The sequence below is a fragment of the Papio anubis genome, chromosome X (genome assembly GCF_008728515.1).
Source record: "Papio anubis isolate 15944 chromosome X, Panubis1.0, whole genome shotgun sequence".
NCBI classification, from domain to species: Eukaryota; Metazoa; Chordata; class Mammalia; order Primates; family Cercopithecidae; genus Papio; species Papio anubis.
Window position 1 is genome coordinate 1,513,246 of NC_044996.1, and position 21,963 is coordinate 1,535,208.

General features: G+C 49.3%; 1 protein-coding gene across 5 annotated transcripts in view; it reads left to right on the forward strand.

Moving 5' to 3' along the window:
* MECP2 (methyl-CpG binding protein 2) overlaps positions 1–15,629 on the forward strand; it is a 68,334-nt gene extending 52,705 nt beyond the window's left edge. For all 5 annotated transcript variants that reach the window (XM_003918473.3, XM_003918474.4, XM_021933090.2 and 2 more), the window contains 2 exons: positions 13,294–13,644; positions 14,413–15,629. In XM_003918473.3, coding sequence (XP_003918522.2) covers positions 13,294–13,644; positions 14,413–15,496 — 1,435 coding nt within the window. In that variant the 3' untranslated portion in view covers positions 15,497–15,629. The remainder of the gene's footprint in view (positions 1–13,293; positions 13,645–14,412) is intronic.
* Positions 15,630–21,963: the final 6,334 nt, after the last annotated feature.

Below are 21,963 nucleotides of genomic sequence, written 5' to 3' on the forward strand. Positions count from 1 at the left end.
ATAGAGTCTCACTGTGTTGCCCATGCTGGAGTGCAGTGGTGCAATCTCGGCTCACTGCAACTGCAGCTTCCTGGGTTCCAGTGATTCTCCTGCCTCAGCCTCCCAAGTAGCTGGGACTACAGGCACCCACCACCACACTTGGCTAAAATTTTTTGTAGTTTTAGTAGAGACGGGGTTTCACTATGTTGGTCAGTCTGGTCTCGAACTCTTGACCTCATGATCTGCCCACCTCAGCCTCCCAAAGTGCTGGGATTACAGGTGTGACCCACCGCGCCCGGCCTCCAGTTGGGATCTTGACTGAAATGACTGGTGTTCAATCATTATGGTTTCCACCTAATTTGTATTTGTACACAGGACAGTTACTAATTTGTTGATACTTGTTTGATCTCCAGTCCCGAGAGTTGTTTATGGGATGGAGCTTCAGTCCCTGCTGCTTCCCCTTTGGCAGCTGGAATCAGGGTGTGGGGACCCAGGGTGCTGCTGGCAGGTTCTTAAGACAAGTAGAATCTCCTCTATATCAGTGTCTCTCTCTTTCCCAGCAGTGCCCAGGAAAACCTGGCCAGCCTGTCACTGACCTCGCCACCTAGGGCACTGGTGGTTCAGGTCCTTCTTTTTGCCACCGGCAAACTGCACTTCTGCCAGTCTGGCTCTTAGGCCCAGTTTCTCTGATCTTGCAGATTTTCTCTGGCTCTGCTACGGAATCCTCATACCTCCCAGCAGGTCCTCCTTTGCCCATGTGTTTAACTGTGGTGGAATCATGTGAGCGCTGCTTCTCTCACATGGATCCCAGCCCCACCACATTCTACAGCAGTTCCTCTGAAGGCATTGATGGAGATGTTTCCTCCTGTTTTGCATTTCGTTGGTCGTTTCAGTAGAATCAAGGTGAAATAAACACGGGGGCTCAGATGTCAGCATTACGAACCAAGTACATCAGGCAGGCTGATGTGGACTGACCTACACTAGTGAGACGCAAGATGACGAAAACAAGGGCACTCACTCCAAGTTACTGATGAGATGTTTGGATCAAATGAGCCAGTCCTTAAGCAGAGTTCTCTAGTAAAAGAGATCTCCTTTCTGCCCTTTTTTGTTCCCTAAAATGTGTTGCCTTCATGATGAAAATTTATTTTGGCAGATTTTCTCTTCTTCAATAAAAGCAGCCAACACTTTGTTAAAAGTCTGTGAAACTTGTTTACATGAAGTATGCAAAGGTAAGAAAAAAAACATTATTAACAAGAAATGGGGAAAACCAGCAGCTGTGGGAACATGTCGCTGAGGACAGAAAAGTCATGCACAGTGTCAGTGTCTATGGAAACAGGCCACTTGGACCTTAAGGACTAGGTACTTGGAATTGGAGGTGAGTTTGGCCTGGTGAATCTCTAACCACTGTGTGTAGGATCAGCGTGAGAACCCTGCTAGAATATAGAGGCAAAGATGTGAGGGGAAATCACTGGAGAAGTTACCAGGGAATGGTGAAATCTGAAAAAATGCATGCTTCTAAGTTGGGCATGGTGGCGCATCTGTAGTTCCAGCTACTTGAGAGCCTGAGGCAGGAGGATCGCTTGAGCCCAGCCTGGGCAGCATAGCGAGACCCTGTCTCCCTAAAAAACCTTTTTTATTGTTTTGTTTTGGGATTTTTTTTTTTTGGTCTTTTTTCCTCCTCTTTGTGAGTAACGGGGTCTCACTGTGTTGCCCAGGCAGATCTTGAACTCCTGAGCCCAAGCAGTCCTTCTGCCTCTGCCTTCCTAAGATTACAGGTATGAGCCACTGTGCTAAGCAGGGGAAAAAAAAAAAAAAAAAAAAGCCTTTTTAAATGAAAATCATTTTCTAAAAGACAGGCTTTCCGGGGGAGGGGTATTATTCCACTTATATGAAGTGTCAACAATAGGCAGATTTGTGGAGACAAATAGATTAGTGGTTACCAGGGGCTGAGACGAGTGGGAGTGGGGAGCAACTGCTTAATGAGTAAAGGGTTGTCTTTGGAAGTTACGAAAATGTTCTGGAAGTAGATAGTGGTGATGTTTGCATGACATTGTGAATGTACTAAATGCTATTAATGGTAAATTTTATGTTATATGTATTTTACCACAATTTAAAAAAAAATGATCAAATGCCCTCAGAATAGCCAACAGCCTTCCACTTGGCTAAATGCCTACTCATTAAACTTCTTGAACTAAATTCCTTTCTGATTGTCATGGTTACTGTGTCCTGGGCTTCAGAGTTTCACATTCAGGTTGGATTGGTCCAGTCTGGTATGTATCACTATAGGTCCCCACATTGGCCTCTTCCTCAGATGGACAGCCCATCTATCTACTGGGGCTCTGTGCCACAGCCAGATACACTTGCTCTGAGACAGCTGTGTGGGCTCTGAGCACTGGCCAGGCATCACAAAACGTATCTTTATGCTTTAGAGTAATTGGTGGTCAGCTGCTGTTTTAATGTTTTTTTTTTTTTTTTAATTTAGATATTCACATACCATGAAATTTACTCATTTAAAGTGTACAATTCATTCTTCAATATAATTCATAGGCTCACAGAAAAAACTGTTTAAAAATAAAGTGTGCGATTCAGTGACTTTTAGTACATTCACAGAGTTGTGCAACCATTGCCTCTGTGTCATTCCAGAACATTTTCAACACCCAAAAGAAACCCCAAACACAGTAGCAGTCACCTGTTATTACCCGCAGCCCCTGGCAACAGCTAATCCACTTCCTGTCTCTATGGATTTGCCTATTCTGGACATTTCCTATAAATGGAATTATGCACTATGTGGCCTTTTGTGTCTGGCCTCTTTCACTGAGCATAATGTCCTCAAGGTTCATCTGCACTGTAGCATGAGTCAGAATTTCTTTCCTTTTTGAGGCTGAATAATATTACATCCTATAGATAATGAGGTTTTGATTATCCATCCATCCCTTGAGAATGTATATTTGGGTTGCCCCTACCATTTGGCTATTGTAAACTGTGCGGCCATGAACATTGGTGTACGGATATCTGTTTGGTTACTGGTTTTGGGTTTTTTTGTTTGTTCATTTTGTTTTTTTGAGACAAGGTCTCACTTGTCACCCAGCTGGATTACAGTGGTGCGATCTCTGCTCACTGCAACCTCCACCTCCCAGGTTCAAGCAGTTCTCGTGCCTCAGCCTCCCGAGTAGCTGGGACTACAGGCACTACAGGCACTCAACCACCATGCCCGGCTAATTTTTTTGTTGTTGTTGTATTTTTAGTAGAGACGTGGTTTCACCATATCGGCCAGGCTGGTCTCAAACTCCTGACCTCAGGTGATCCACCTACCTCAGCCTCTCAAAGTGCTGAGATTACAGACGTGAGCCACCACGCCTGGCCTAGTTTTGGTTTTTTGAGTGTGTGGCTAGGAGTAAAATTGCTGGGTCATATGGTAACTCCATGTTTAACATTTGAGAAACTGCTCTCCACAGCAGGAATTTTTTAACCTGTATATGGTGGGCTTGTGTTTAGGTTTTCATTTTACACATCTATAAAGATGAGATTTACCGTATGGTTGCCTGCATTTGGGAAGGGTTCTGCTTTTGGTTGGCAAGAACTGCATTTTATTTAAGCTTTGCAAAACATAAGTGGTTTCTCGCATCTTCTCAAAACTGGAGGATTAAGAAATGGACGGTGAATTCAGAGCAGGGCAGCTGAACCTCAGGCTCTACCATTGTAGCCTTCAAGCTGAACCTCATTCTGTCTTGCTCCCTGGAGACCACTGAGACACTCTGCCTGTGCCAGTTTGATTTCTCACATTTTTAAAGGGCTGAAGCTTGTGTCTCAAAGTGCTGTAGCCTTTATTGATTCATGCAGAGAAGCCTCCTTGATTCCGCAACTCTGCACCTAATACTGGAAGTAGAAAGAATTGGAAGCACCATCTGGATGACACTTTAGGATGGAAGCAGCCAGTACAAGGTGGGGCTAATTATTTCCTCTGGTCCCAGACCGTTCACCTGGAGCCTTAGCCACCACCCTGCCCTTAGGTTAACTGCCTCGAGTGGTAGTTTAGCTCTTTTTGCCAGGGATAACTGGAAGCGAAAGGTGCTGAGAAATGCTGTCTCCAGAAAGTGGAGAGCACGAGTGAATTTATGAAAGGTTGGGATATTGCTGGGGTTCTGGAATTTTCTTTGGAGCTCACTCCAGGGGACAGAGAGGGGGCTGGATTCCAATTCAAGTGAGAAATACCTTTCATCTGCCTTGTTCACCTGGCTTTTTTTTTTGCCTTTTTGTAAATTCTGAAAACCTCAGGGATTGAGTAGTCTTTCCTCAACTGCAGTTGCCTGGCTGGTCACACCTGCCAGCTGTTGCTTGCATCCCTGTAATGTGCAGGGCCTTCCGGACCTTTCTCATAAGATCACTGCAGTCACATTCATGAGGAAAATGCAGGCAGTTCCTGCCATCAGACCCCTCGGGATGTCATGGTTTGGCCTGAAAACAAGATTCCTGCAACTCTAATTTTCCTTTGCTAGATCAAATAAAGGATTTGACCTAATGTTTGCATTCTAGCAGCAAAATCACTGAATATTTTATTTCTTAAGAGCCTTACTTCATATTTTGTAGGTATTTAAGATTTTGTAAAGGCCTTTCTGCTTCAACGTGTGATGTGTGCATTCTTAGAAAAAATCTTGTGTTCTGTAAATCACACAATAAAAACATGATTTTGTGCAGGAAAACCTGGGGTGGGGTGGATCACTCCAAACTTGGGTTGTGTGGTAACTGGAGCTCACTGATGAAATCATGAACAGTTCTGGCTGAAAGAACCCCACAGTACACTGAGGTCTGTTGGCATTGCCACCAGCCCCGCCATGGTCCCTTTGTGCACGCCACCACACCTGGGTAATTTTTTATTTTTAGTAGAGATGGGGTTTCACCATGTTGGTCAAGATGGCCTTGAACTGACCTCGTGATCCACCCACCTCAGCCTCCCAAAGTGCTGGGATTATAGGCATGAGCCTCTGTGCCCAGCCTCCAGCTTTTTTTCTTAATGTCTTTGTGTAATATGAAGGCATTCTCTTTAATTGTTAAAAGCTTGCCTGCGACTGCTTCAAAATATTACTGTCAGTTGGCACAGCTTCTGATTATATTGATGTCATCTCCCTCCTTTTAAACATGTTACCATATTGGCACTGTATGTCCCCCAGCCCATTGATCACTTGAGAGTTAGTCATAGTCCTCGTGCTGTTTCACTCCTAAACGTTTAAGCATGCCTTTCCTCAGAGCAGACAGTACAGTTAAGACGCTCAGGAAGTTTAGCAATGAGCTAACACAGAACCTTACATTTTTCCACATACCCCACAAATGCCTTTTTTAGAGCCTTTGAACCTGGAATGCAGAGTCTAGGACCGTGTGTTGTATTCCATTGTGTCACCCTTCAGTCTCCTTTATCAGAAATGTTCCCCCATCCCCTTGTTTTCTCTCATCGTCTTGAGGAGTCCAGGCCGTGGTTGCGTGGCATGCCCTCTCTGGACTCTTCCTGCTGTCTCCTCATGGTAAGCTTCAGTCTCCCACTCGTGATGCTGGTTCATCTCAGCAGCACTGAGGGGCCTGAGCTCCGTTTGGTCGTTTGTTAAGGTGGTGCCTGCCAGATTTCTCCATAGAAAAGGGTCCCATGCTTTCCTTTGCTCTTCAGCCTGTGTATTCCTTCCTTCCTTGTCAGCTTGTGGGTGGCTTCTTTAGCAGCCTCTTGTAAGATACTCAGTTCGGCAGTTGTAGTTGTTTCAGCAGAAGAGGTGTCTGCATACCTGACCACCACATGGCTGGAAGTCAATCCATCCTCCTGGTGTAACCATCCTCCATACTACTGTCCCTGGGGCACTGAGGCCCTCCTCAGTGACTTCCTCCACCTCATCTTCTGCCATCTCCAAGCCACCAGTGTCCAGTGGACTACTGATACTTCCCAAACTCATCATTTGTTTATCCACCACTTCAGAGCCCACCTTGTTTTCAGCACTGAGCTAGCCTCTCCTTGCTAGAAGCTTATGGTCGAAGGTCTCCAGCCATCAGAAGAAGCATGTGGAGCGCTGCATCCGTGTTGTGGTTATTCATCCAGCATGCGTTGAGTGAGGGTTGCACCTGTGCCTGGCATTATGCATTGAGCCGAGAGATGGGGGTTGGCATGCACAGTGGGGTGTTCTAAGTACACTGAGGGCTTGGGTGCCCTGGCTTACAGAGCAGGGAAGGAGGCAGGAGACGCAGGAGCAGGGAAGGTGTCTCAGAAATGCCTTTTTTTTTTTTGGAAATGGAATCGTGTTCTATCGCCTGGTCTGGAGTGCAGTGGCGTGATCTCAGCTCACTGCAGCCTCTGCCTCCCAGGTTCAAGCGATTCTTATGCCTCAGTCCCCGAGTAGCTGGGACCACAGGCGCACACCACCATGCCCAGCAAATGTTTTGTACTTTTAGTAGAGGTGAAGTTTTGCCATGTTGGCCAGGCTGGTCTTAAACTCCTGGCCTCAAGTGATCTGCCCACCTCGGCCTCCTGAAGTGTTGGGATTACAGGCATAAGCCACTGCGCCCGGTCTAGAAGTGCCATCTTAACTGAACCTGAAAGATGAAAGTTCTCCGGATGAACCAGAAAGTTCTCCAAATGAAAAGGTGGGAGGGGGCGACAGGGTTAGGCCCAGAGCTTCTGGTGACACAGGGTGGGCATCACTGGTCACTTTTTCCTCTAGGGAGGGGTGTCACACTGGTGATAGGGTAGGAGCTATAACCATGTTGATAGTGCCACCTCTGCCCATCTGGCCTGGCATGCCCTGAGCCCTCTGTCCCGCCTGTGGAATTCATAAGCCCTGACAGCCCACCCACTCCTGATTCATTATCCACACCCCTGTGCTTCCACTGTGCCTGGAACAAGCTTTCTTCAGGGGGAAGGGAAACTGGAACTATGTTGTTGTTACCTATTTGTCCTCGCTTCCAAACTGTGAGCTCTTGGAGGTGGAAGGATGCTGCAGGATCTACCTCAGAGCCAAGGCAGTTGGTGAACAGACGTGTGTTTGTGACTCACGGTGATCTCAGACAAGTCCCTCTGTCTAGTCGAACTTCCTTTTTTCCATCTGTAACACTCAAGAGTTGAATAGGTGGTTTTTCTGAGGCTACTTCAACTCTAAAATATATAAACTTGTGAACTAGATATTTAGTTCTCCTCGTAATCAAAATTGTGTGGGTGCGGGGTTCTGATTAGAGGGAGGATGAAGAGTGGTGTATGGTTTTTTGTTTGTTTGTTTTTTGTTTGTTTGTTTGTTTTTGAGATGGAGTCTCACTCTGTCACCCAGGCTGGAGTGCAGTGGCGTGATTTCAGCTCACTGCAACCTCCGCCTCCTGGGTTCAAATGATTCTCCTGCGTCAGCCTCCCGAGTAGCTGGGATTACAGGCTTGCACCACCATGCCCAGCTAATTTTTGTATTTTTAATAGAGATGGGGTTTCACCATGTTGGCCAGGCGGGTCTTGAACTCCTGATCTCAGGTGATCCGCCTACCTCGGCCTCCCAAAGTGCTGAGATTATAGGCATGAGCCACCATACCTGGCAGGTTTCTTTGAAAAAGTTTGTGTTTCAGCAAACACCATAAACTCCCTGGGGGACAGCCTTGGGGAGTCACCTGGCACCCTAGCCCAGCCTCCCTCCCTTGGGTCCTGCAGTGAAGGCCCAGTGAGGGTGTGCAAATGCCCAGGTCACCCTGGGACTGGGCAGGCCCTCTGGGCTAGGGTAAACTCATCTGGAGTGCCTGTTTTCTATCATTGTTTTTTATTTGTTAAATTTAAGGGATACAAATGCAGTTTTGTTGCATATTGTGTAGTGGTGAAGTCTGGGCTTTCAGTGTAGCCATCACCTGAATAGTGGACATTGTACCCATTAAGTAATTTCTCATCCCTCACCACCTCCCACCTTTCCCATTTCCCAGTCTCCAGTGTCTGCCATTCCTCACTCTGTCCATGTGCACATGCTATTCAGCTCCTGCTTCTAAGTGAGAACATACGGTATTTGACTTTCTGTGTCTGAGCTGTGTCACTGAAGACGATGGACTCCAGCTCCATCCACATTTTTAATCATTTTTACCTGCACTCCACACCCGGCAGAATCCAGGCTTCTTTGTGGGTTTTTTGAAATTTGTCTTTAATTATAAAAGTAGCAGCCAGCAAATTAACAAACACCCATGTGCCTTTCCACAGAATATATTTGCTTCAGGTAATTTCAGTTAGAAAGAACTAGAATATTACAGTAGAGTTAAAGACCCTTTATTTCCCATCTTCAGTGCTATTAAAAGTTCATTTAGGGCCGGGCATGGTGGCTCACGCCTGTAATCCCAACACTTTGGGAGGCCGAGGCAGGCAGATCACCTGAGGAGCTCGAGCCCAGCCTGGCCAACATGGCGAAACCTTGTCTCTACTAAAAATACAAAAACTAGCTGGACGTGGTGGCACGCAACTGTAATCTTAGCTATTCAGGAGGCTGAGGCAGGAGAATCACTTGAACCCCGGAGGCAGAGTCTGCATGCAGTAAGCCGAGATTGCGCCACTGCACTCCAATATGGGTGACAGAACAAGACTCCATCTCAAAAAAAAAAAAAGTGCATTCATTGTACACTTAGAAATAGTTAAAAAGGTAAACTTTGTTTTGTGTATATATATATATATACACGTATATACACACACACACATATGTATAGTTGAGACATATATATGTGTCTATATGTGTCTGGTTAATTCGCCCAGGCTGGAGTGCAGTGGCATGGTCAGCAGCTCACTGCAGCCTCAACTTCCTAGGCTCAAGTGATCCTCCTGCCTCAGCCTCCCGAGTAGCTAGGATTACAGGCACACACCACCACGCCCAGCTAATTTTTGTGGGTTTTTTGTTTTTGTTTTTGTTTTTGTTTTTTGTAGAGACAGGGTTTTGCTATGTTGCCCAGGCTGGTCTCAAACTCCTGAGCTCAAGCGATCCACCTGCCACGCCTCCCAAAGTGCTGGGATTACAAGTGTAAGCCACTACACCCGACCCGTTTTGTATATTTTACCACAATAAAAAGCCTTTAAAACCCCCAAGCAAACAGTTCATTCAGGCCCAACTCTGAATCTGATCACAGCTGGGTTTCCCCCCTTTATAGTGAATAGCTGAAGAATTGTTTTCTCTCCTTGATGGTATAACTCGCTGTGGGTGTTGCTCCCCTGCCGCTCCAGTGGTTTTTTTTTGTTTTGTTTTGCCTTTTTTCAGACGGAGTCTCACTCTGTTGTCTAGGCTGGAGTGCAGTGGCGCGATCTCAGTTCACTGCGACCTCTGCCTCCTGGGTTCAGGTGATTCTCCTCCCTCAGCCTTCCGCATAGCTGGGACTACAGGCACCTGCCACCAGGCCTGGCTCATTTTTGTATTTTTAGTAGAGACAGAGTTTCACCATGTTGGCCAGGTTGGGCTTGAACTCCAGACCTCAGGTGATCCACCTGCCTCAGCCTCCCAAAGTGCTGGGATTACAGGCGGGAGCCCCCGCGCCCGGCTGGCCCCTCAATCTTTTCCTTCTCAGTCAGTGGCACCACCATCTTCCCAGGCTTTGGACAGGTGGTCCCTGACTCACCCCTGCCCCTCACCCCCACACTAATCCACCGGCGAGCTCTGTTGCTTCACCACGTAGACCAGCCCCAAATCCTCAACTGCCCCCACCCTGGACCACACCTGGACCACTGCTAGAGGCCTCTCACGGGCCCTCCCTGTTTTTCTCTTGCACTCCCCAGGCTTTCTGGCACAAGATGCCCCAGAAGCAGAATCACATATCTCTCCTGGGAGCCAATCCAGTGTGTTTACTGCCCCTGGAGTGTTATTGTTGGCCTTAGAATATGTCCCACTGCAGGTTTTCAGAGCACTGTAGTCAAAAGTTATTTGAAATAAATCTTTTCTCTGTGGTATATTGTCAGCTTGGTGTAGAATTAAATTTGTTTCTTTCTTTTTTTTTTTTTTTTAAAGAGACAGGGTCTCAGCCAGGCATGGTGGCTCATGCCTGTAATCCCAGCACTTTGGGGAAGCCAAGGCGGGTGGATCGTCTGAGGTTGGGAGTTCAAGACCAGCCTGGCCAGCATGGTGAAACCCCATCTCTGCTAAAAATACAAAAATTAGCCAGGCATGGTGGCAGGCACCCATAATCCCAGCTACTCGGGAAGCTGAGGCAGGATGATCACTTGAACTCGGGAGTCAGAGGTTGCAGTGAGCCAAGATCACGCCTGCCATTGCACTCTAGCAAGACTGTCTCAAAAAAAAAAAGAGAGAGAGAGAGATGGGGTCTCGCTCTGTTGCTCAGGCTGGCGTGCAGTGATGTAGTAGTCATGGCTCACTGCAGCCTCAGACTCCTGGGCTCAAGTAATCCTCCCACCTCAGCCTCCCAAAGTGCTGGGATTGTAGGCTGAAGCCACCATGCCTGGCCCAAACTCATTTGTTTCTATTTGCATTAAGTGTAATAAGGTTTTGTTACTTTTAGTTTGAATTTTATTTTGGGTAATATACACATTTACATGATTCAGAAGTCAGAATTACACTGAGGCATGTTCAGCTAGGTCTCACTCCTGTGCCTGTACCTTCACCTTGTTCCCCCTACCCCATGCAGGGAATCAATTTCATTAGTTCATGGTGTGTCCTTCCTTAATACCCCGCCCTTCTTTCTTACCTAGGTAACATGCAGTAGATATGTTTGCACTTTACTCCTTTTGCTTCAGAGTGGATCCTGGAAATCACTCCATCGCAGTTCTTAGAGCTCTTGTTTAGTCCCTTTGGAGCTGCACAGTACTCCAGTGTGTGGGTGCACCATAAGTTTATTTAACAAGTGCCCTGGTGATAGGGATCTGAGGTATTGGATTATCATTTTTACTTTGACTAGTAAAAATAATGCTGTGGCAAATAACGTCATGCATATATTCTTTGAGATTTCTGGAGGTGTCTATATAGATTTCTAGAAGGCATTCCTTAGGTCATGTTTAGGTTTATAGTTTGACCTCATGGTGATTAAGGTATTTGGGAAATGTACATGAGAGTTTCGAAGAAGCCAGATCTTTCCCATTAGTTCACTGTTTTTCTCTGACATCAGGACCGTCCAAGTTCCAGGAAGCAGCCCTGGCATTAGGCAGCACCATGATGGATTGTGTAGAAGTAGCGATTCCCATCTATCTGCTTTCTTGGCCCACTCTGCTGGTGGCTCCCCTTCTCTCCCTCCTTTATGGGGAGCTGCGTAGGGGTCCATTCTCAAAGGCTGATCTTGCGTGGGCCACAGGCCACACCTAACTTCCCAGCGTTCTTCATCATTTCCCATTGAGAGCCGTAAGACTCAGAGACTTGAAAAGCAAGCTCTGGCTGGGCGTGGTGGCTCATGTCTGTAATCCCAGCACTTTGGGAGGCTGAGGCAGGTCGATCACCTGAGGTCAGGAGTTCGAGACCAGCCTGTCCAACATGGTGAAACCCTGTCTCTACTAAACATACAAAAATTAGCCCAGCGTGGTAGCGCACACCTGTAATCCCAGCTACTCAGGAGGCTGAGGCAGGAGAATAACTTGAACCCAGCAGGCAGAGGTTGTGATGAGCTAAGATTGCGCCACTGCACTCCAGCCTGGGTGACAGGGCAAGACTCCATCTCAAAAAAAAAAGAAAAGCGAGCTCTGTGCCGGGACAGAATAGGGACCCCATTTTACAGCAAGAAAGACTGCCCTGTGGGTTGTAGGATGCCTCTGTGTATGCAATGGCTCTAGGTGACTCTGGCAGCCACACTCTGGGCCCTAAACTGTTGGTGGAAGATACAGGATAGGGAGGAACTCGGGTGAATCATAGTGGGGACAAGACATTCCCTCACTCTAAGATCTTGTCACTAGATTGGAACATCTCTTGCCTCCCTACACCTGACCTGATGGTTCTGGAGAGATACATCCTTGTAGCTTCCGAGTCCCAGCACTAACCGCCTTTGGTAACTTCCCTACATCATTTGAGTCCTGGTTTCCCAAGGATGCTTGCCAGTGAGTGCCATGATGCCCTCATTGCACAGTCTGTGCAGTGTAGACAAGAGGAGAAGTCTCTTGGGGTAGACCAGCCACAAGGCAGTGACCAGCACTGATGTGAACCACATGGGACAGGGGAGTTGTGGGGCTGAGAACATGGAGGGCAGGAGTAGTCATGCTCTTTTCCAGAATGAACTGCTAACGAAGGGACTCGCAGGTGGCTGCTGCTTCTTTCCAAGCTGCCCCTGTTGTTGCTGAGGCTCTGGAGTCCTAGGAGGTCTCACAGTGGCATACTAGACAGATTACTAGAGCATCATGGCCAGACACTGATCCTGGGGCGTGGGGCCTCATGGTGGCCATTTCTGATGAGACCCCACCAGGCCAAAGTGATGTGTAGAGAAGGAGCTGCTTCTGTCACCAGAAAAGAATGGGGAAGCCTCCAACACTAGAATAGGTAGGGTGCTCTTCTGCACCAGCAGGAAGGGGACATATGGCTCTGCCTGGACCACACCTTTTTCCTTGCTCTTCTCGCCGCGTCTGCTGTGGCCGAGGCCATTCCTCATCAGGGAACATTTTGTGTTAAAGGCTCACTGCACCTGGGACTACTTCTCTTATCACTCCAGAAACCTAGGCGGCAGTTTCCTGTGGCCTGAGTTAGCTGATATTTATATAGTGCCATTGTGCCTTTTTTCCTGTGATGCTCACAGTAAGGATGTCTAGATGGGGTTACCTGTTGTCAAGATAAGGAAACTGAAGCACAGAATGCTGAGGTCATTTGCTGGGTTCATGTTTGGAAAGCGGCAAAGGATTTGAGTGCAGGTTGGCTGGCTCCAAACCTGTGTGTGCTTTCCATGACACTGTACTGTGTGCCTCATTGAGCATTCATTCTAGAAAACTGAAAAGACACCCAAGCCCTGGCTTTCACAAAGGAGACCCCCTCCCCCATTTGACTCCGTTTCCAGCAGTCGAAGGCCTCTTGTCAGCCATCGAGCCCAGAGGCCCTTGAGGTTCGACTCATGCTGGGGCAGTATGCTCAGGAGCCACGATGTTTCCGCTCAGAGGAAAGGGCTCTGATTCTCCTGCAGTGCTAGGAGACTTGCAGGTGGCCACAGTGCAGGTCAGGCACACCGGCCAGCACCACCCGTAGCCCAAATTCCTAAAGAAATATTTGGGTCCCAACTCAAGGCTCTGTTGTCCTGGGGAAGGACATCAAGATCTGAGTGTATGATGGTGTGGGGCCTTGCATGTGGTGGGGATCCAAGCCTGCCTCTGCCCACTTGTTCTGCAGACTGGCATGTTCTCTGTGATACTTACATACTTGTTTAACACTTCAGGGAAGAAAAGTCAGAAGACCAGGATCTCCAGGGCCTCAAGGACAAACCCCTCAAGTTTAAAAAGGTGAAGAAAGATAAGAAAGAAGACAAAGAGGGCAAGCATGAGCCAGTGCAGCCGTCAGCCCACCACTCTGCTGAGCCCGCAGAGGCAGGCAAAGCGGAGACATCAGAAGGGTCGGGGTCTGCCCCGGCTGTGCCGGAAGCTTCTGCCTCCCCCAAACAGCGGCGCTCCATCATCCGTGACCGGGGACCCATGTATGATGACCCCACCCTGCCTGAAGGCTGGACACGGAAGCTTAAACAAAGGAAATCTGGCCGCTCTGCTGGGAAGTATGATGTGTATTTGATCAAGTAAGTAAGAGCAACTCCTGCCTCTATAGGGCAGGGAGGGCAGGGACAGGGATCCCTCATGGAGCAGGAAAATGTATATGTCTAACCCCAGGGCGGGGGCGGGGGGAACATAAACAATAAACGCTGAGATCAGGTATGCTTGAAATGACCATGTAAAGAGGTCGCTGCCCTGAGTGGGAAGTTCTTAAGGTAGCAGGTCCTCTATCCTCTCCATACCTCGAGTCCTTATCTGGAGATGGAATCGCTGCGGAAGCAGAGGAACTTGCAGAGCCAGGGGTTCAGAGGAGTGAAGAAGCATGTTTCAGTTCTGCCCCTTAAATGATCCCAAAAAGGTTAGCAGTTTTCAAATGACATTTGCAGACAGCCTCATTTAATTCCATAACCCTGAGAAGGGTGAGCAAAGGATTATCTTATTGAAACTGATTCCTGGAGAGACTGACCACCATACCTGAGTTCAAAATTGGGTATGTTCTAGATGGTGACTCAGGCCCAGGCACCAACCGGCAGAATGGGCCTCAGCCCAACAGCCCTTCTGTACCAGACCTGACTCTTTGGTTGCTGGACTTTGGAGAGGCCTGGGGGGGTCAGCGGCAGGCAGACGAGTGAGTGGCTTTGGTGACAGGTCCTCAGGGGCAGCCAGGCAGTGTAACTCTTGTTCAGTAGTAACGTTTATCAGAGTGTTGTCACCAGCATCCGCTCTGCCCTATCTCTGACATTGCCATGGAGAGCCTCTAATTGTTTCTTGTGTCTTTCCATTTGTCCCCACAGTCCCCAGGGAAAAGCCTTTCGCTCTAAAGTGGAGTTGATTGCGTACTTCGAAAAGGTAGGCGACACATCCCTGGACCCTAATGATTTTGACTTCACGGTAACTGGGAGAGGGAGCCCCTCCCGGCGAGAGCAGAAACCACCTAAGAAGCCCAAATCTCCCAAAGCTCCAGGAACTGGCAGAGGCCGGGGACGCCCCAAAGGGAGCGGCACCACGAGACCCAAGGCGGCCACGTCAGAGGGTGTGCAGGTGAAAAGGGTCCTGGAGAAAAGTCCTGGGAAGCTCCTTGTCAAGATGCCTTTTCAAACTTCGCCAGGGGGCAAGGCTGAGGGGGGTGGGGCCACCACATCCACCCAGGTCATGGTGATCAAACGCCCTGGCAGGAAGCGAAAAGCTGAGGCCGACCCTCAGGCCATTCCCAAGAAACGGGGCCGAAAGCCAGGGAGTGTGGTGGCAGCCGCTGCCGCCGAGGCCAAAAAGAAAGCCGTGAAGGAGTCTTCTATTCGATCTGTGCAGGAGACCGTACTCCCCATCAAGAAGCGCAAGACCCGGGAGACGGTCAGCATCGAGGTCAAGGAAGTGGTGAAGCCCCTGCTGGTGTCCACCCTCGGTGAGAAGAGCGGGAAGGGACTGAAGACCTGTAAGAGCCCTGGGCGGAAAAGCAAGGAGAGCAGCCCCAAGGGGCGCAGCAGCAGCGCCTCCTCGCCCCCCAAGAAGGAGCACCACCACCATCACCACCACTCAGAGTCCCCAAAGGCCCCCGTGCCACTGCTCCCACCCCTGCCCCCACCTCCACCCGAGCCCGAGAGCTCCGAGGACCCCACCAGCCCCCCTGAGCCCCAGGACTTGAGCAGCAGCGTCTGCAAAGAGGAGAAGATGCCCAGAGGAGGCTCACTGGAGAGCGACGGCTGCCCCAAGGAGCCAGCTAAGACTCAGCCCGCGGTCGCCACCGCCGCCACGGCCGCAGAAAAGTACAAACACCGAGGGGAGGGAGAGCGCAAAGACATTGTTTCATCCTCCATGCCAAGGCCAAACAGAGAGGAGCCTGTGGACAGCCGGACGCCCGTGACCGAGAGAGTTAGCTGACTTTACACAGAGCGGATTGCAAAGCAAACCAACAAGAATAAAGGCAGCTGTTGTCTCTTCTCCTTATGGGTAGGGCTCTGACAAAGCTTCCCGATTAACTGAAATAAAAAATATTTTTTTTTCTTTCAGTAAACTTAGAGTTTCGTGGCTTCAGGGTGGGAGTAGTTGGAGCATTGGGGATGTTTTTCTTACCGACAAGCACAGTCAGGTTGAAGACCTAACCAGGGCCAGAAGTAGCTTTGCACTTTTCTAAACTAGGCTCCTTCAACAAGGCTTGCTGCAGATACTACTGACCAGACAAGCTGTTGACCAGGCACCTCCCCTCCCGCCCAAACCTTTCCCCCATGTGGTCGTTAGAGACAGAGCAGTTGAGAGGACACTCCCGTTTTCGGTGCCATCAGTGCCCCGTCTACCACTCCCCCAGCTCCCCCCACCTCCCCCACTCCCAACCACGTTGGGACAGGGAGGTGTGAGGCAGGAGAGACAGTTGGATTCTTTAGAGATGGATGTGACCAGTGGCTATGGCCCGTGCGATCCCACCCGTGGCGGCTCAAATCTGGCCCCACCCCAGCCCCAATCCAAAACTGGCAAGGACGCTTCACAGGACAGGAAAGTGGCACTTGTCTGTTCCGGCATGGCTAGGAGGGAGTTGTCCCTTGAACTACTGGGTGTAGACTGGCCTGAATCACAGGAGAGGATGGCCCAGGGTGAGGTGGCATGGTCCATTCTCAAGGGACGTCCTCCAGTTGGTGGCGCTAGAGAGGCCATGGAGGCAGTAGGACAAGGCACAGGCAGGCTGGCCCAGGGTCAGGCCGGGCCGAACACAGCGGGGTGAGAGGGATTCCTCATCTCTCAGAGCAGTCTGTGACTGGTAGTTAGGGATTTAGTGGACAGGGAAGGGGCAAAGGGGGAGGAGAAGAAAATGTTCTTCCAGTTACTTTCCAATTCTACTCCTTTAGGGACAGCTTAGAATTATTTGCACTATTGAGTCTTCATGTTCCCACTTCAAAACAAACAGATGCTCTGAGAGCAAACTGGCTTGAATTGGTGACGTTTAGTCCCTCAAGCCACCAGATGTGATGGTGTTGAGAACTACCTGGATATGTATATATACCTGCGCTTGTTTTAAAGTGGGCTCAGCACATAGGGTTCCCACGAAGCTCCGAAACTCTAAGTGTTTGCTGCAATTTTATAAGGACTTCCTGATTGGTTTCTCTTCTCTGCTTCCATTTCTGCCTTTTGTTCATTTCATTCTTTCAGTTCTTTCCCTTCCTCTGTCCTCCTTCCTAGTTCATCCCTTCTCTTCCAGGCAGCCGCAGTGCCCAACCACACGTGTCGGCTCCAGTCCCTAGAACTCTGCCTGCCCTTTGTCCTCCTGCTGCCAGTACCAGCCCCACCCTGTTTTGAGCCCTGAGGAGGCCTTGGGCTCTTCTGAGTCCTACCTGGCCTGTCTGTGAAGAGCAAGAGAGCAGCAAGGTCTTGCTCTCCTAGGTAGCCCCCTCTTCCTTGGCAAGAAAAAGCAAAAGGCATTTCCCACCCTGAACAACGAGCCTTTTCACCCTTCTATTCTAGAGAAGTGGCCTGGAGGAGCTGGGCCCCATTTGGTAGCTGAGGAAAGCACAGAGGCCCCCTGTGGCCTGCCAGTCATTGAGTGGCGCAACAGGGGCTCCATGCCACCCGACCTTGAGCTCACTCAGAAGTCCAGAGTCTAGCGTAGTGCAGCAGGGCAGCAGCGGTACTGATGCAGAACTCCCGAGACCCGAGCCGGGACCGGCACCTAGGTCCCCAGCCCTTCCTCGGCTCCTCCTTTTCCCTTGGAGTTCTTCTATAATGGAAATGTTTTGCTTTTGCTCGATGCAGACAGTGGGACCAGAATACCACACATTTCACTATCTGGTCCATAGCTGTGGTGTAGGGGCTTCAAGGCTTGGGCCTGCTGTGGGTTTTTAATTGATCAGTTTTCATTTGGGATCCCATCTTTTTAACCTCTGTTCAGGAAGTCCTTATCTAGCTGCATATCTTCATCATATTGGTATATCCTTTTCTGTGTTTACAGAGATGTCTCTTATATCTAAATCTGTCCAACTGAGAAGTACCTTATCAAAGTAGCAAATGAGACAGCAGTCTTATGCTTCCAGAAACACCCACAGGCATGTCCCACGTGAGCTGCTGCCATGAACTGTCAAGTGCGTGTTGTCTTGTGTATTTCAGTTATTGTCCCTGGCTTCCTTACTGCGGTGTAGTCATGAAGGAGTGAAACATCATAGAAACTGTCTAGCACTCTTCCTTTGCCAGTCTAGTGATCAGGAACCATAGTTGACAGTTGCAGTCAGTAGCTTAAGAAAAAAACGTGTTTGTCTCTTCTGGAATGGTTAGAAGTGAGGGAGTTTGCCCCATTCTGTTTGTAGAGTCTCATAGTTGGACTTTCTAGCATATATGTATCCATTTTCTTATGCTGTAAAAGCAAGTCCTGCAACCAAACTCCCATCAGCCCAATCCCTGATCCCTGATCCCTTCCACCTGCCCCCCCCAGCTTCACTTCTGACTCTTCCCTAGGAAGGGAAGGGGAGTCAGAGGAGAGGGTGAGTCCTCCAGAACTCTTCCTCCAAGGACAAAAGGCTCCTGCCCCCATAGTGGCCTCGTACTCCTGGCACCACCAAAGGACACTTAATCCACAAGAGCGCAGCATCCGACCAGGTTGTCACTGAGAAGATGTTTATTTTGGTCAGTTGGGTTTTTATGCATTATACTTAGTCAAATGAAATGTGGCTTCTGCACTCATTGTCCGGAGCTGCTTCCCCATCACCTGGGTGTCATCTGGTCCTGGTAAGAGGAGTGCGTGGCCCACCAGGCCCCCCTGTCACCCATGACAGTTCATTCAGGGCCAATTGGGCAGTCGTGGTTGGGAACACAGCATTTTAAGTGTCACTTTATTTCATTCGGACCCCACCTGCAGCTCCCTTGTTCCCCAGCCTCTTTCCTTTCGAGTTTATTCCAGAGCTGCCAGTGGGGCCTGAGGCTCCTTAGGGTTTTTTCTCTGTTTCCCTCTTTCTTCCTCATTCCCTCTTCTTTCCCAAAGGCATCACAAGTCAGTCGCCAGCAGACAGCTTTGGCGGTTTATTGCCCTGGCAGGCAGGGGCCCTGCAGCTCCCATGCTGCCCCTGCCTTGGGGTCAGGTTGACAGGAGGTTGGAGGGAAAGCCTTAAGCTGCAGGATTCTCACCAGCTGTGTCCGGCCCAGTTTTGGGGTGTGACCTCAATTTTGTCTGTACTTGAACACTATGAAGATGGGGGCCTCTTTCAGTGAATTTGTGAATAGTAGAAGAAGACCAACAGCTTTCCAGTACCTGTGGGGCTAGGTCATTAAGGTCACATCCACAGTCTCCCCGACCCTTGTTCCAGTTATTAGTTACTACCTCCTCTCCTGACAATACTGTAGGTCGTCGAGCTCCCCCCAGGTCTACCCCTCCGAGCCCTGCCTGGTGGTGGGCTTGTCATAGCCAGTGGAATCGCCGGCCTTGACAGCTCAGTGAGCTGGAGATACTTGGTCACAGCCAGGCGCTAGCACAGCTCCCGTCTGCTGATGCTGTATTCCCATGTCAAAAGGCACAGGGGACACCCAGAAACGCTACATCCCCCAATCCATCAGTGCCAAACTAGCCAAGGGCCCCAGCATCCAGCTCGCTGGATGGCAGAAGCTGCTACTCGTGAGTGCCGACGCGGGTGCAGACAATCTTCTGTTGGGTGGCATCATTCCAGGTCCAAAGCATGAACAGTGCACCTGGGATAGGGAGCAGCCCCAGATTGTCACCTGCTTCTCTGCCTAGCTTTTCATTGCTGTGACAGTGATGGCGAAAGAGGGTAATAACCAGACACAAACTGCCAAGTTTGGTGGAGAAAGGAGTTTCTTTAGCTGACAGAACCTCTGAATTTTAAATCACTTAATAAGCGGCTCAAGCCCAGGAGGGAGCAGAGGGATATGAGCGGAGTCCCCTGGGCGGGACCATCTGGATTTGGTTTAGCCCAAGTGGAGCCTGACAGCTAGAACTCTGTATCCGCCCTCTAACCACAGCTCCTTTTCCAGAGCATTCCAGTCAGGTTCTCTGGGCTGACTGGGCCAGGGGAGGTTACAGGTACCAGTTCTTGAAGAAGACCTTTGGGCATCCATTTTTAGCCTGTGTCATTGCCCCAAATGGATTCCTGTTTCAAGTTCATACCTGCAGATTCTAGGACCTATGTCCTAGACTTTAGGAATGAGCTGTTTCTAGAGCCCCTACCATGGAGCAGGTCTGGAGGACCTGCCCAGTCTTCCTGCTCTTCTCGCTGTTCTGAAATGATTGTTGATTCTCTCCATTTTGGTGTCTTTCTCTTTTAGCTATTGTATCAATCTTTAGAAAAGGCATAGTCTACTTGTTATAAATCACTAGGATACTGCCTCCCCCAGGGTCTAAAATTACATATTAGAGGGGAAAAGCTGAACCCTGAAGTCAGTTCTCAACAATCTAGAAGGAAAACCTAGAAAACATTTGGCAGAAAATTACATATTGATGTTTTTGAATGAATAAGAGCAAGCTTTTACAAAAATGCTGTTCTAAAAATACTTAGCACTTGGCCTGAGATGCCTGGTGAGCATTACAGGCAAGGGGAATCTGTGGAGGTAGCCGACCTGAGGACATGGCTTCTGACCCTGTCTTTTGGGATTGGTATGGAAGGTGGAGCGTTCACCAGTGACCTGGAAGGCCCAACACCACCCTACTTCCCACTCTTCTCATCTTGACAGAGCCTGCCCCGGCGCTGATGTGTCGGGAAAACACCCAGGGAACTAGGAAGGCACTTCTGCCTGAGGGGCAGCCTGCCTTGCCCACTCCTGCTCTGCTCGCCTTGGATCAGCAGGCCGCCTGAGCTGGTCTCTCACTGCCTCCTCAAGGCCCCCTGTCTGCCCTGTCAGGAGGCAGAAGGAGGCAGGTGTGAGGGCAGTGCAAGGAGGGAGCACAACTCCCCGCTACCACTCCGGGCCCCGACTTTGCACAGGCAGAATCCAGGACCTGGAGGAAATCCAACCTTTGAATTCAAGAACATTTGGGGAATTTGGAAATCTCTTTGCCCCCAAAACCCCCATTCTGTCCTACCTTTAATCAGGTCCTGCTCAGCAGTGAGAGCAGATAAGGTGAAAAGGCTAAGAGGTTTGGCTCCTGCCCACTGATAGCCCCTCTCCCTGCAGTGTTTGTGTGTCAAGTGGCAAAGCTGTTCTTCCTGGTGACCCTGATTATATCCAGTAATGCATAGACTGTGCGCATAGGCCTGCTTTGTCTCCTCTATCCTGGGCTTTTGTTTTGCTTTTTAGTTTTGCTTTTAGTTTTTCTGTCCCTTTTATTTAACGCACTGACTAGACACACAAAGCAGTTGAATTTTTATATATATATCTGTATATTGCACAATTATAAACTCATTTTGCTTGTGGCTCCACACACAAAAAAAGACCTGTTAAAATTATACCTGTTGCTTAATTACAATATTTCTGATAACCATAGCATAGGACAAGGGAAAATAAAAAAAGAAAAAAAAGAAAAAAAACGACAAATCTGTCTGCTGGTCACTTCTTCTGTCCAAGCAGATTCGTGGTCTTTTCCTCGCTTCTTTCAAGGGCTTTCCTGTGCCAGGTGAAGGAGGCTCCAGGCAGCACCCAGGTTTTGCACTCTTGTTTCTCCCATGCTTGTGAAAGAGGTCCCAAGGTTCTGGGTGCAGGAGCGCTCCCTTGACCTGCTGAAGTCCGGAATGTAGTCGGCACAGCCTGGTCCCCTTCCACCTCTGGGAGCTGGAGTCCACTGGGGTGGCCTGACTCCCCCAATCCCCTTCCCGTGACCTGGTCACGGTGAGCCCATGTAGAGAGTCAGCCTCGCAGGCCTCCTTGCCAGTAGGGTCCGAGTGTGTTTCATCCTTCCCACTCTGTCGAGCCTGTGGGCTGGAGTGGAGACGGGAGGCCTGGCCTGTCTCGGAACCTGTGAGCTGCACCAGGGAGAATGCCAGGGACCCCAGAGTCATGTGCATCAGTCCAGTGGGTCCCATCCAGGAAGTAGTGAAGACTCCAGAAATGTCCCTTTCTTCTCCCCCATCCTATGAGTAATTGCATTTGCTTTTGTAATTCTTAATGAGCAATATCTGCTAGAGAGTTTAGCTGTAACAGTTCTTTTTGATCATCTTTTTTTAATAATTAGAAACACCAAAAAAATCCAGAAACTTGTTCTTCCAAAGCAGAGAGCATTATAATCACCAGGGCCAAAAGCTTCCCTCCCTGCTGTCATTGCTTCTTCTGAGGCCTGAATCCAAAACAAAAACAGCCATACGCTCTTTCAGTGGCTGGGCTATCCGCGAGCCCCTCGGAGGACCAGGGCTGGGGCAGCCTCTGGGCCCACATCCGGGGCCTGCTCCGGCATGTGTTCAGTGTTAGCAGTGGGTCACGATGCTCTC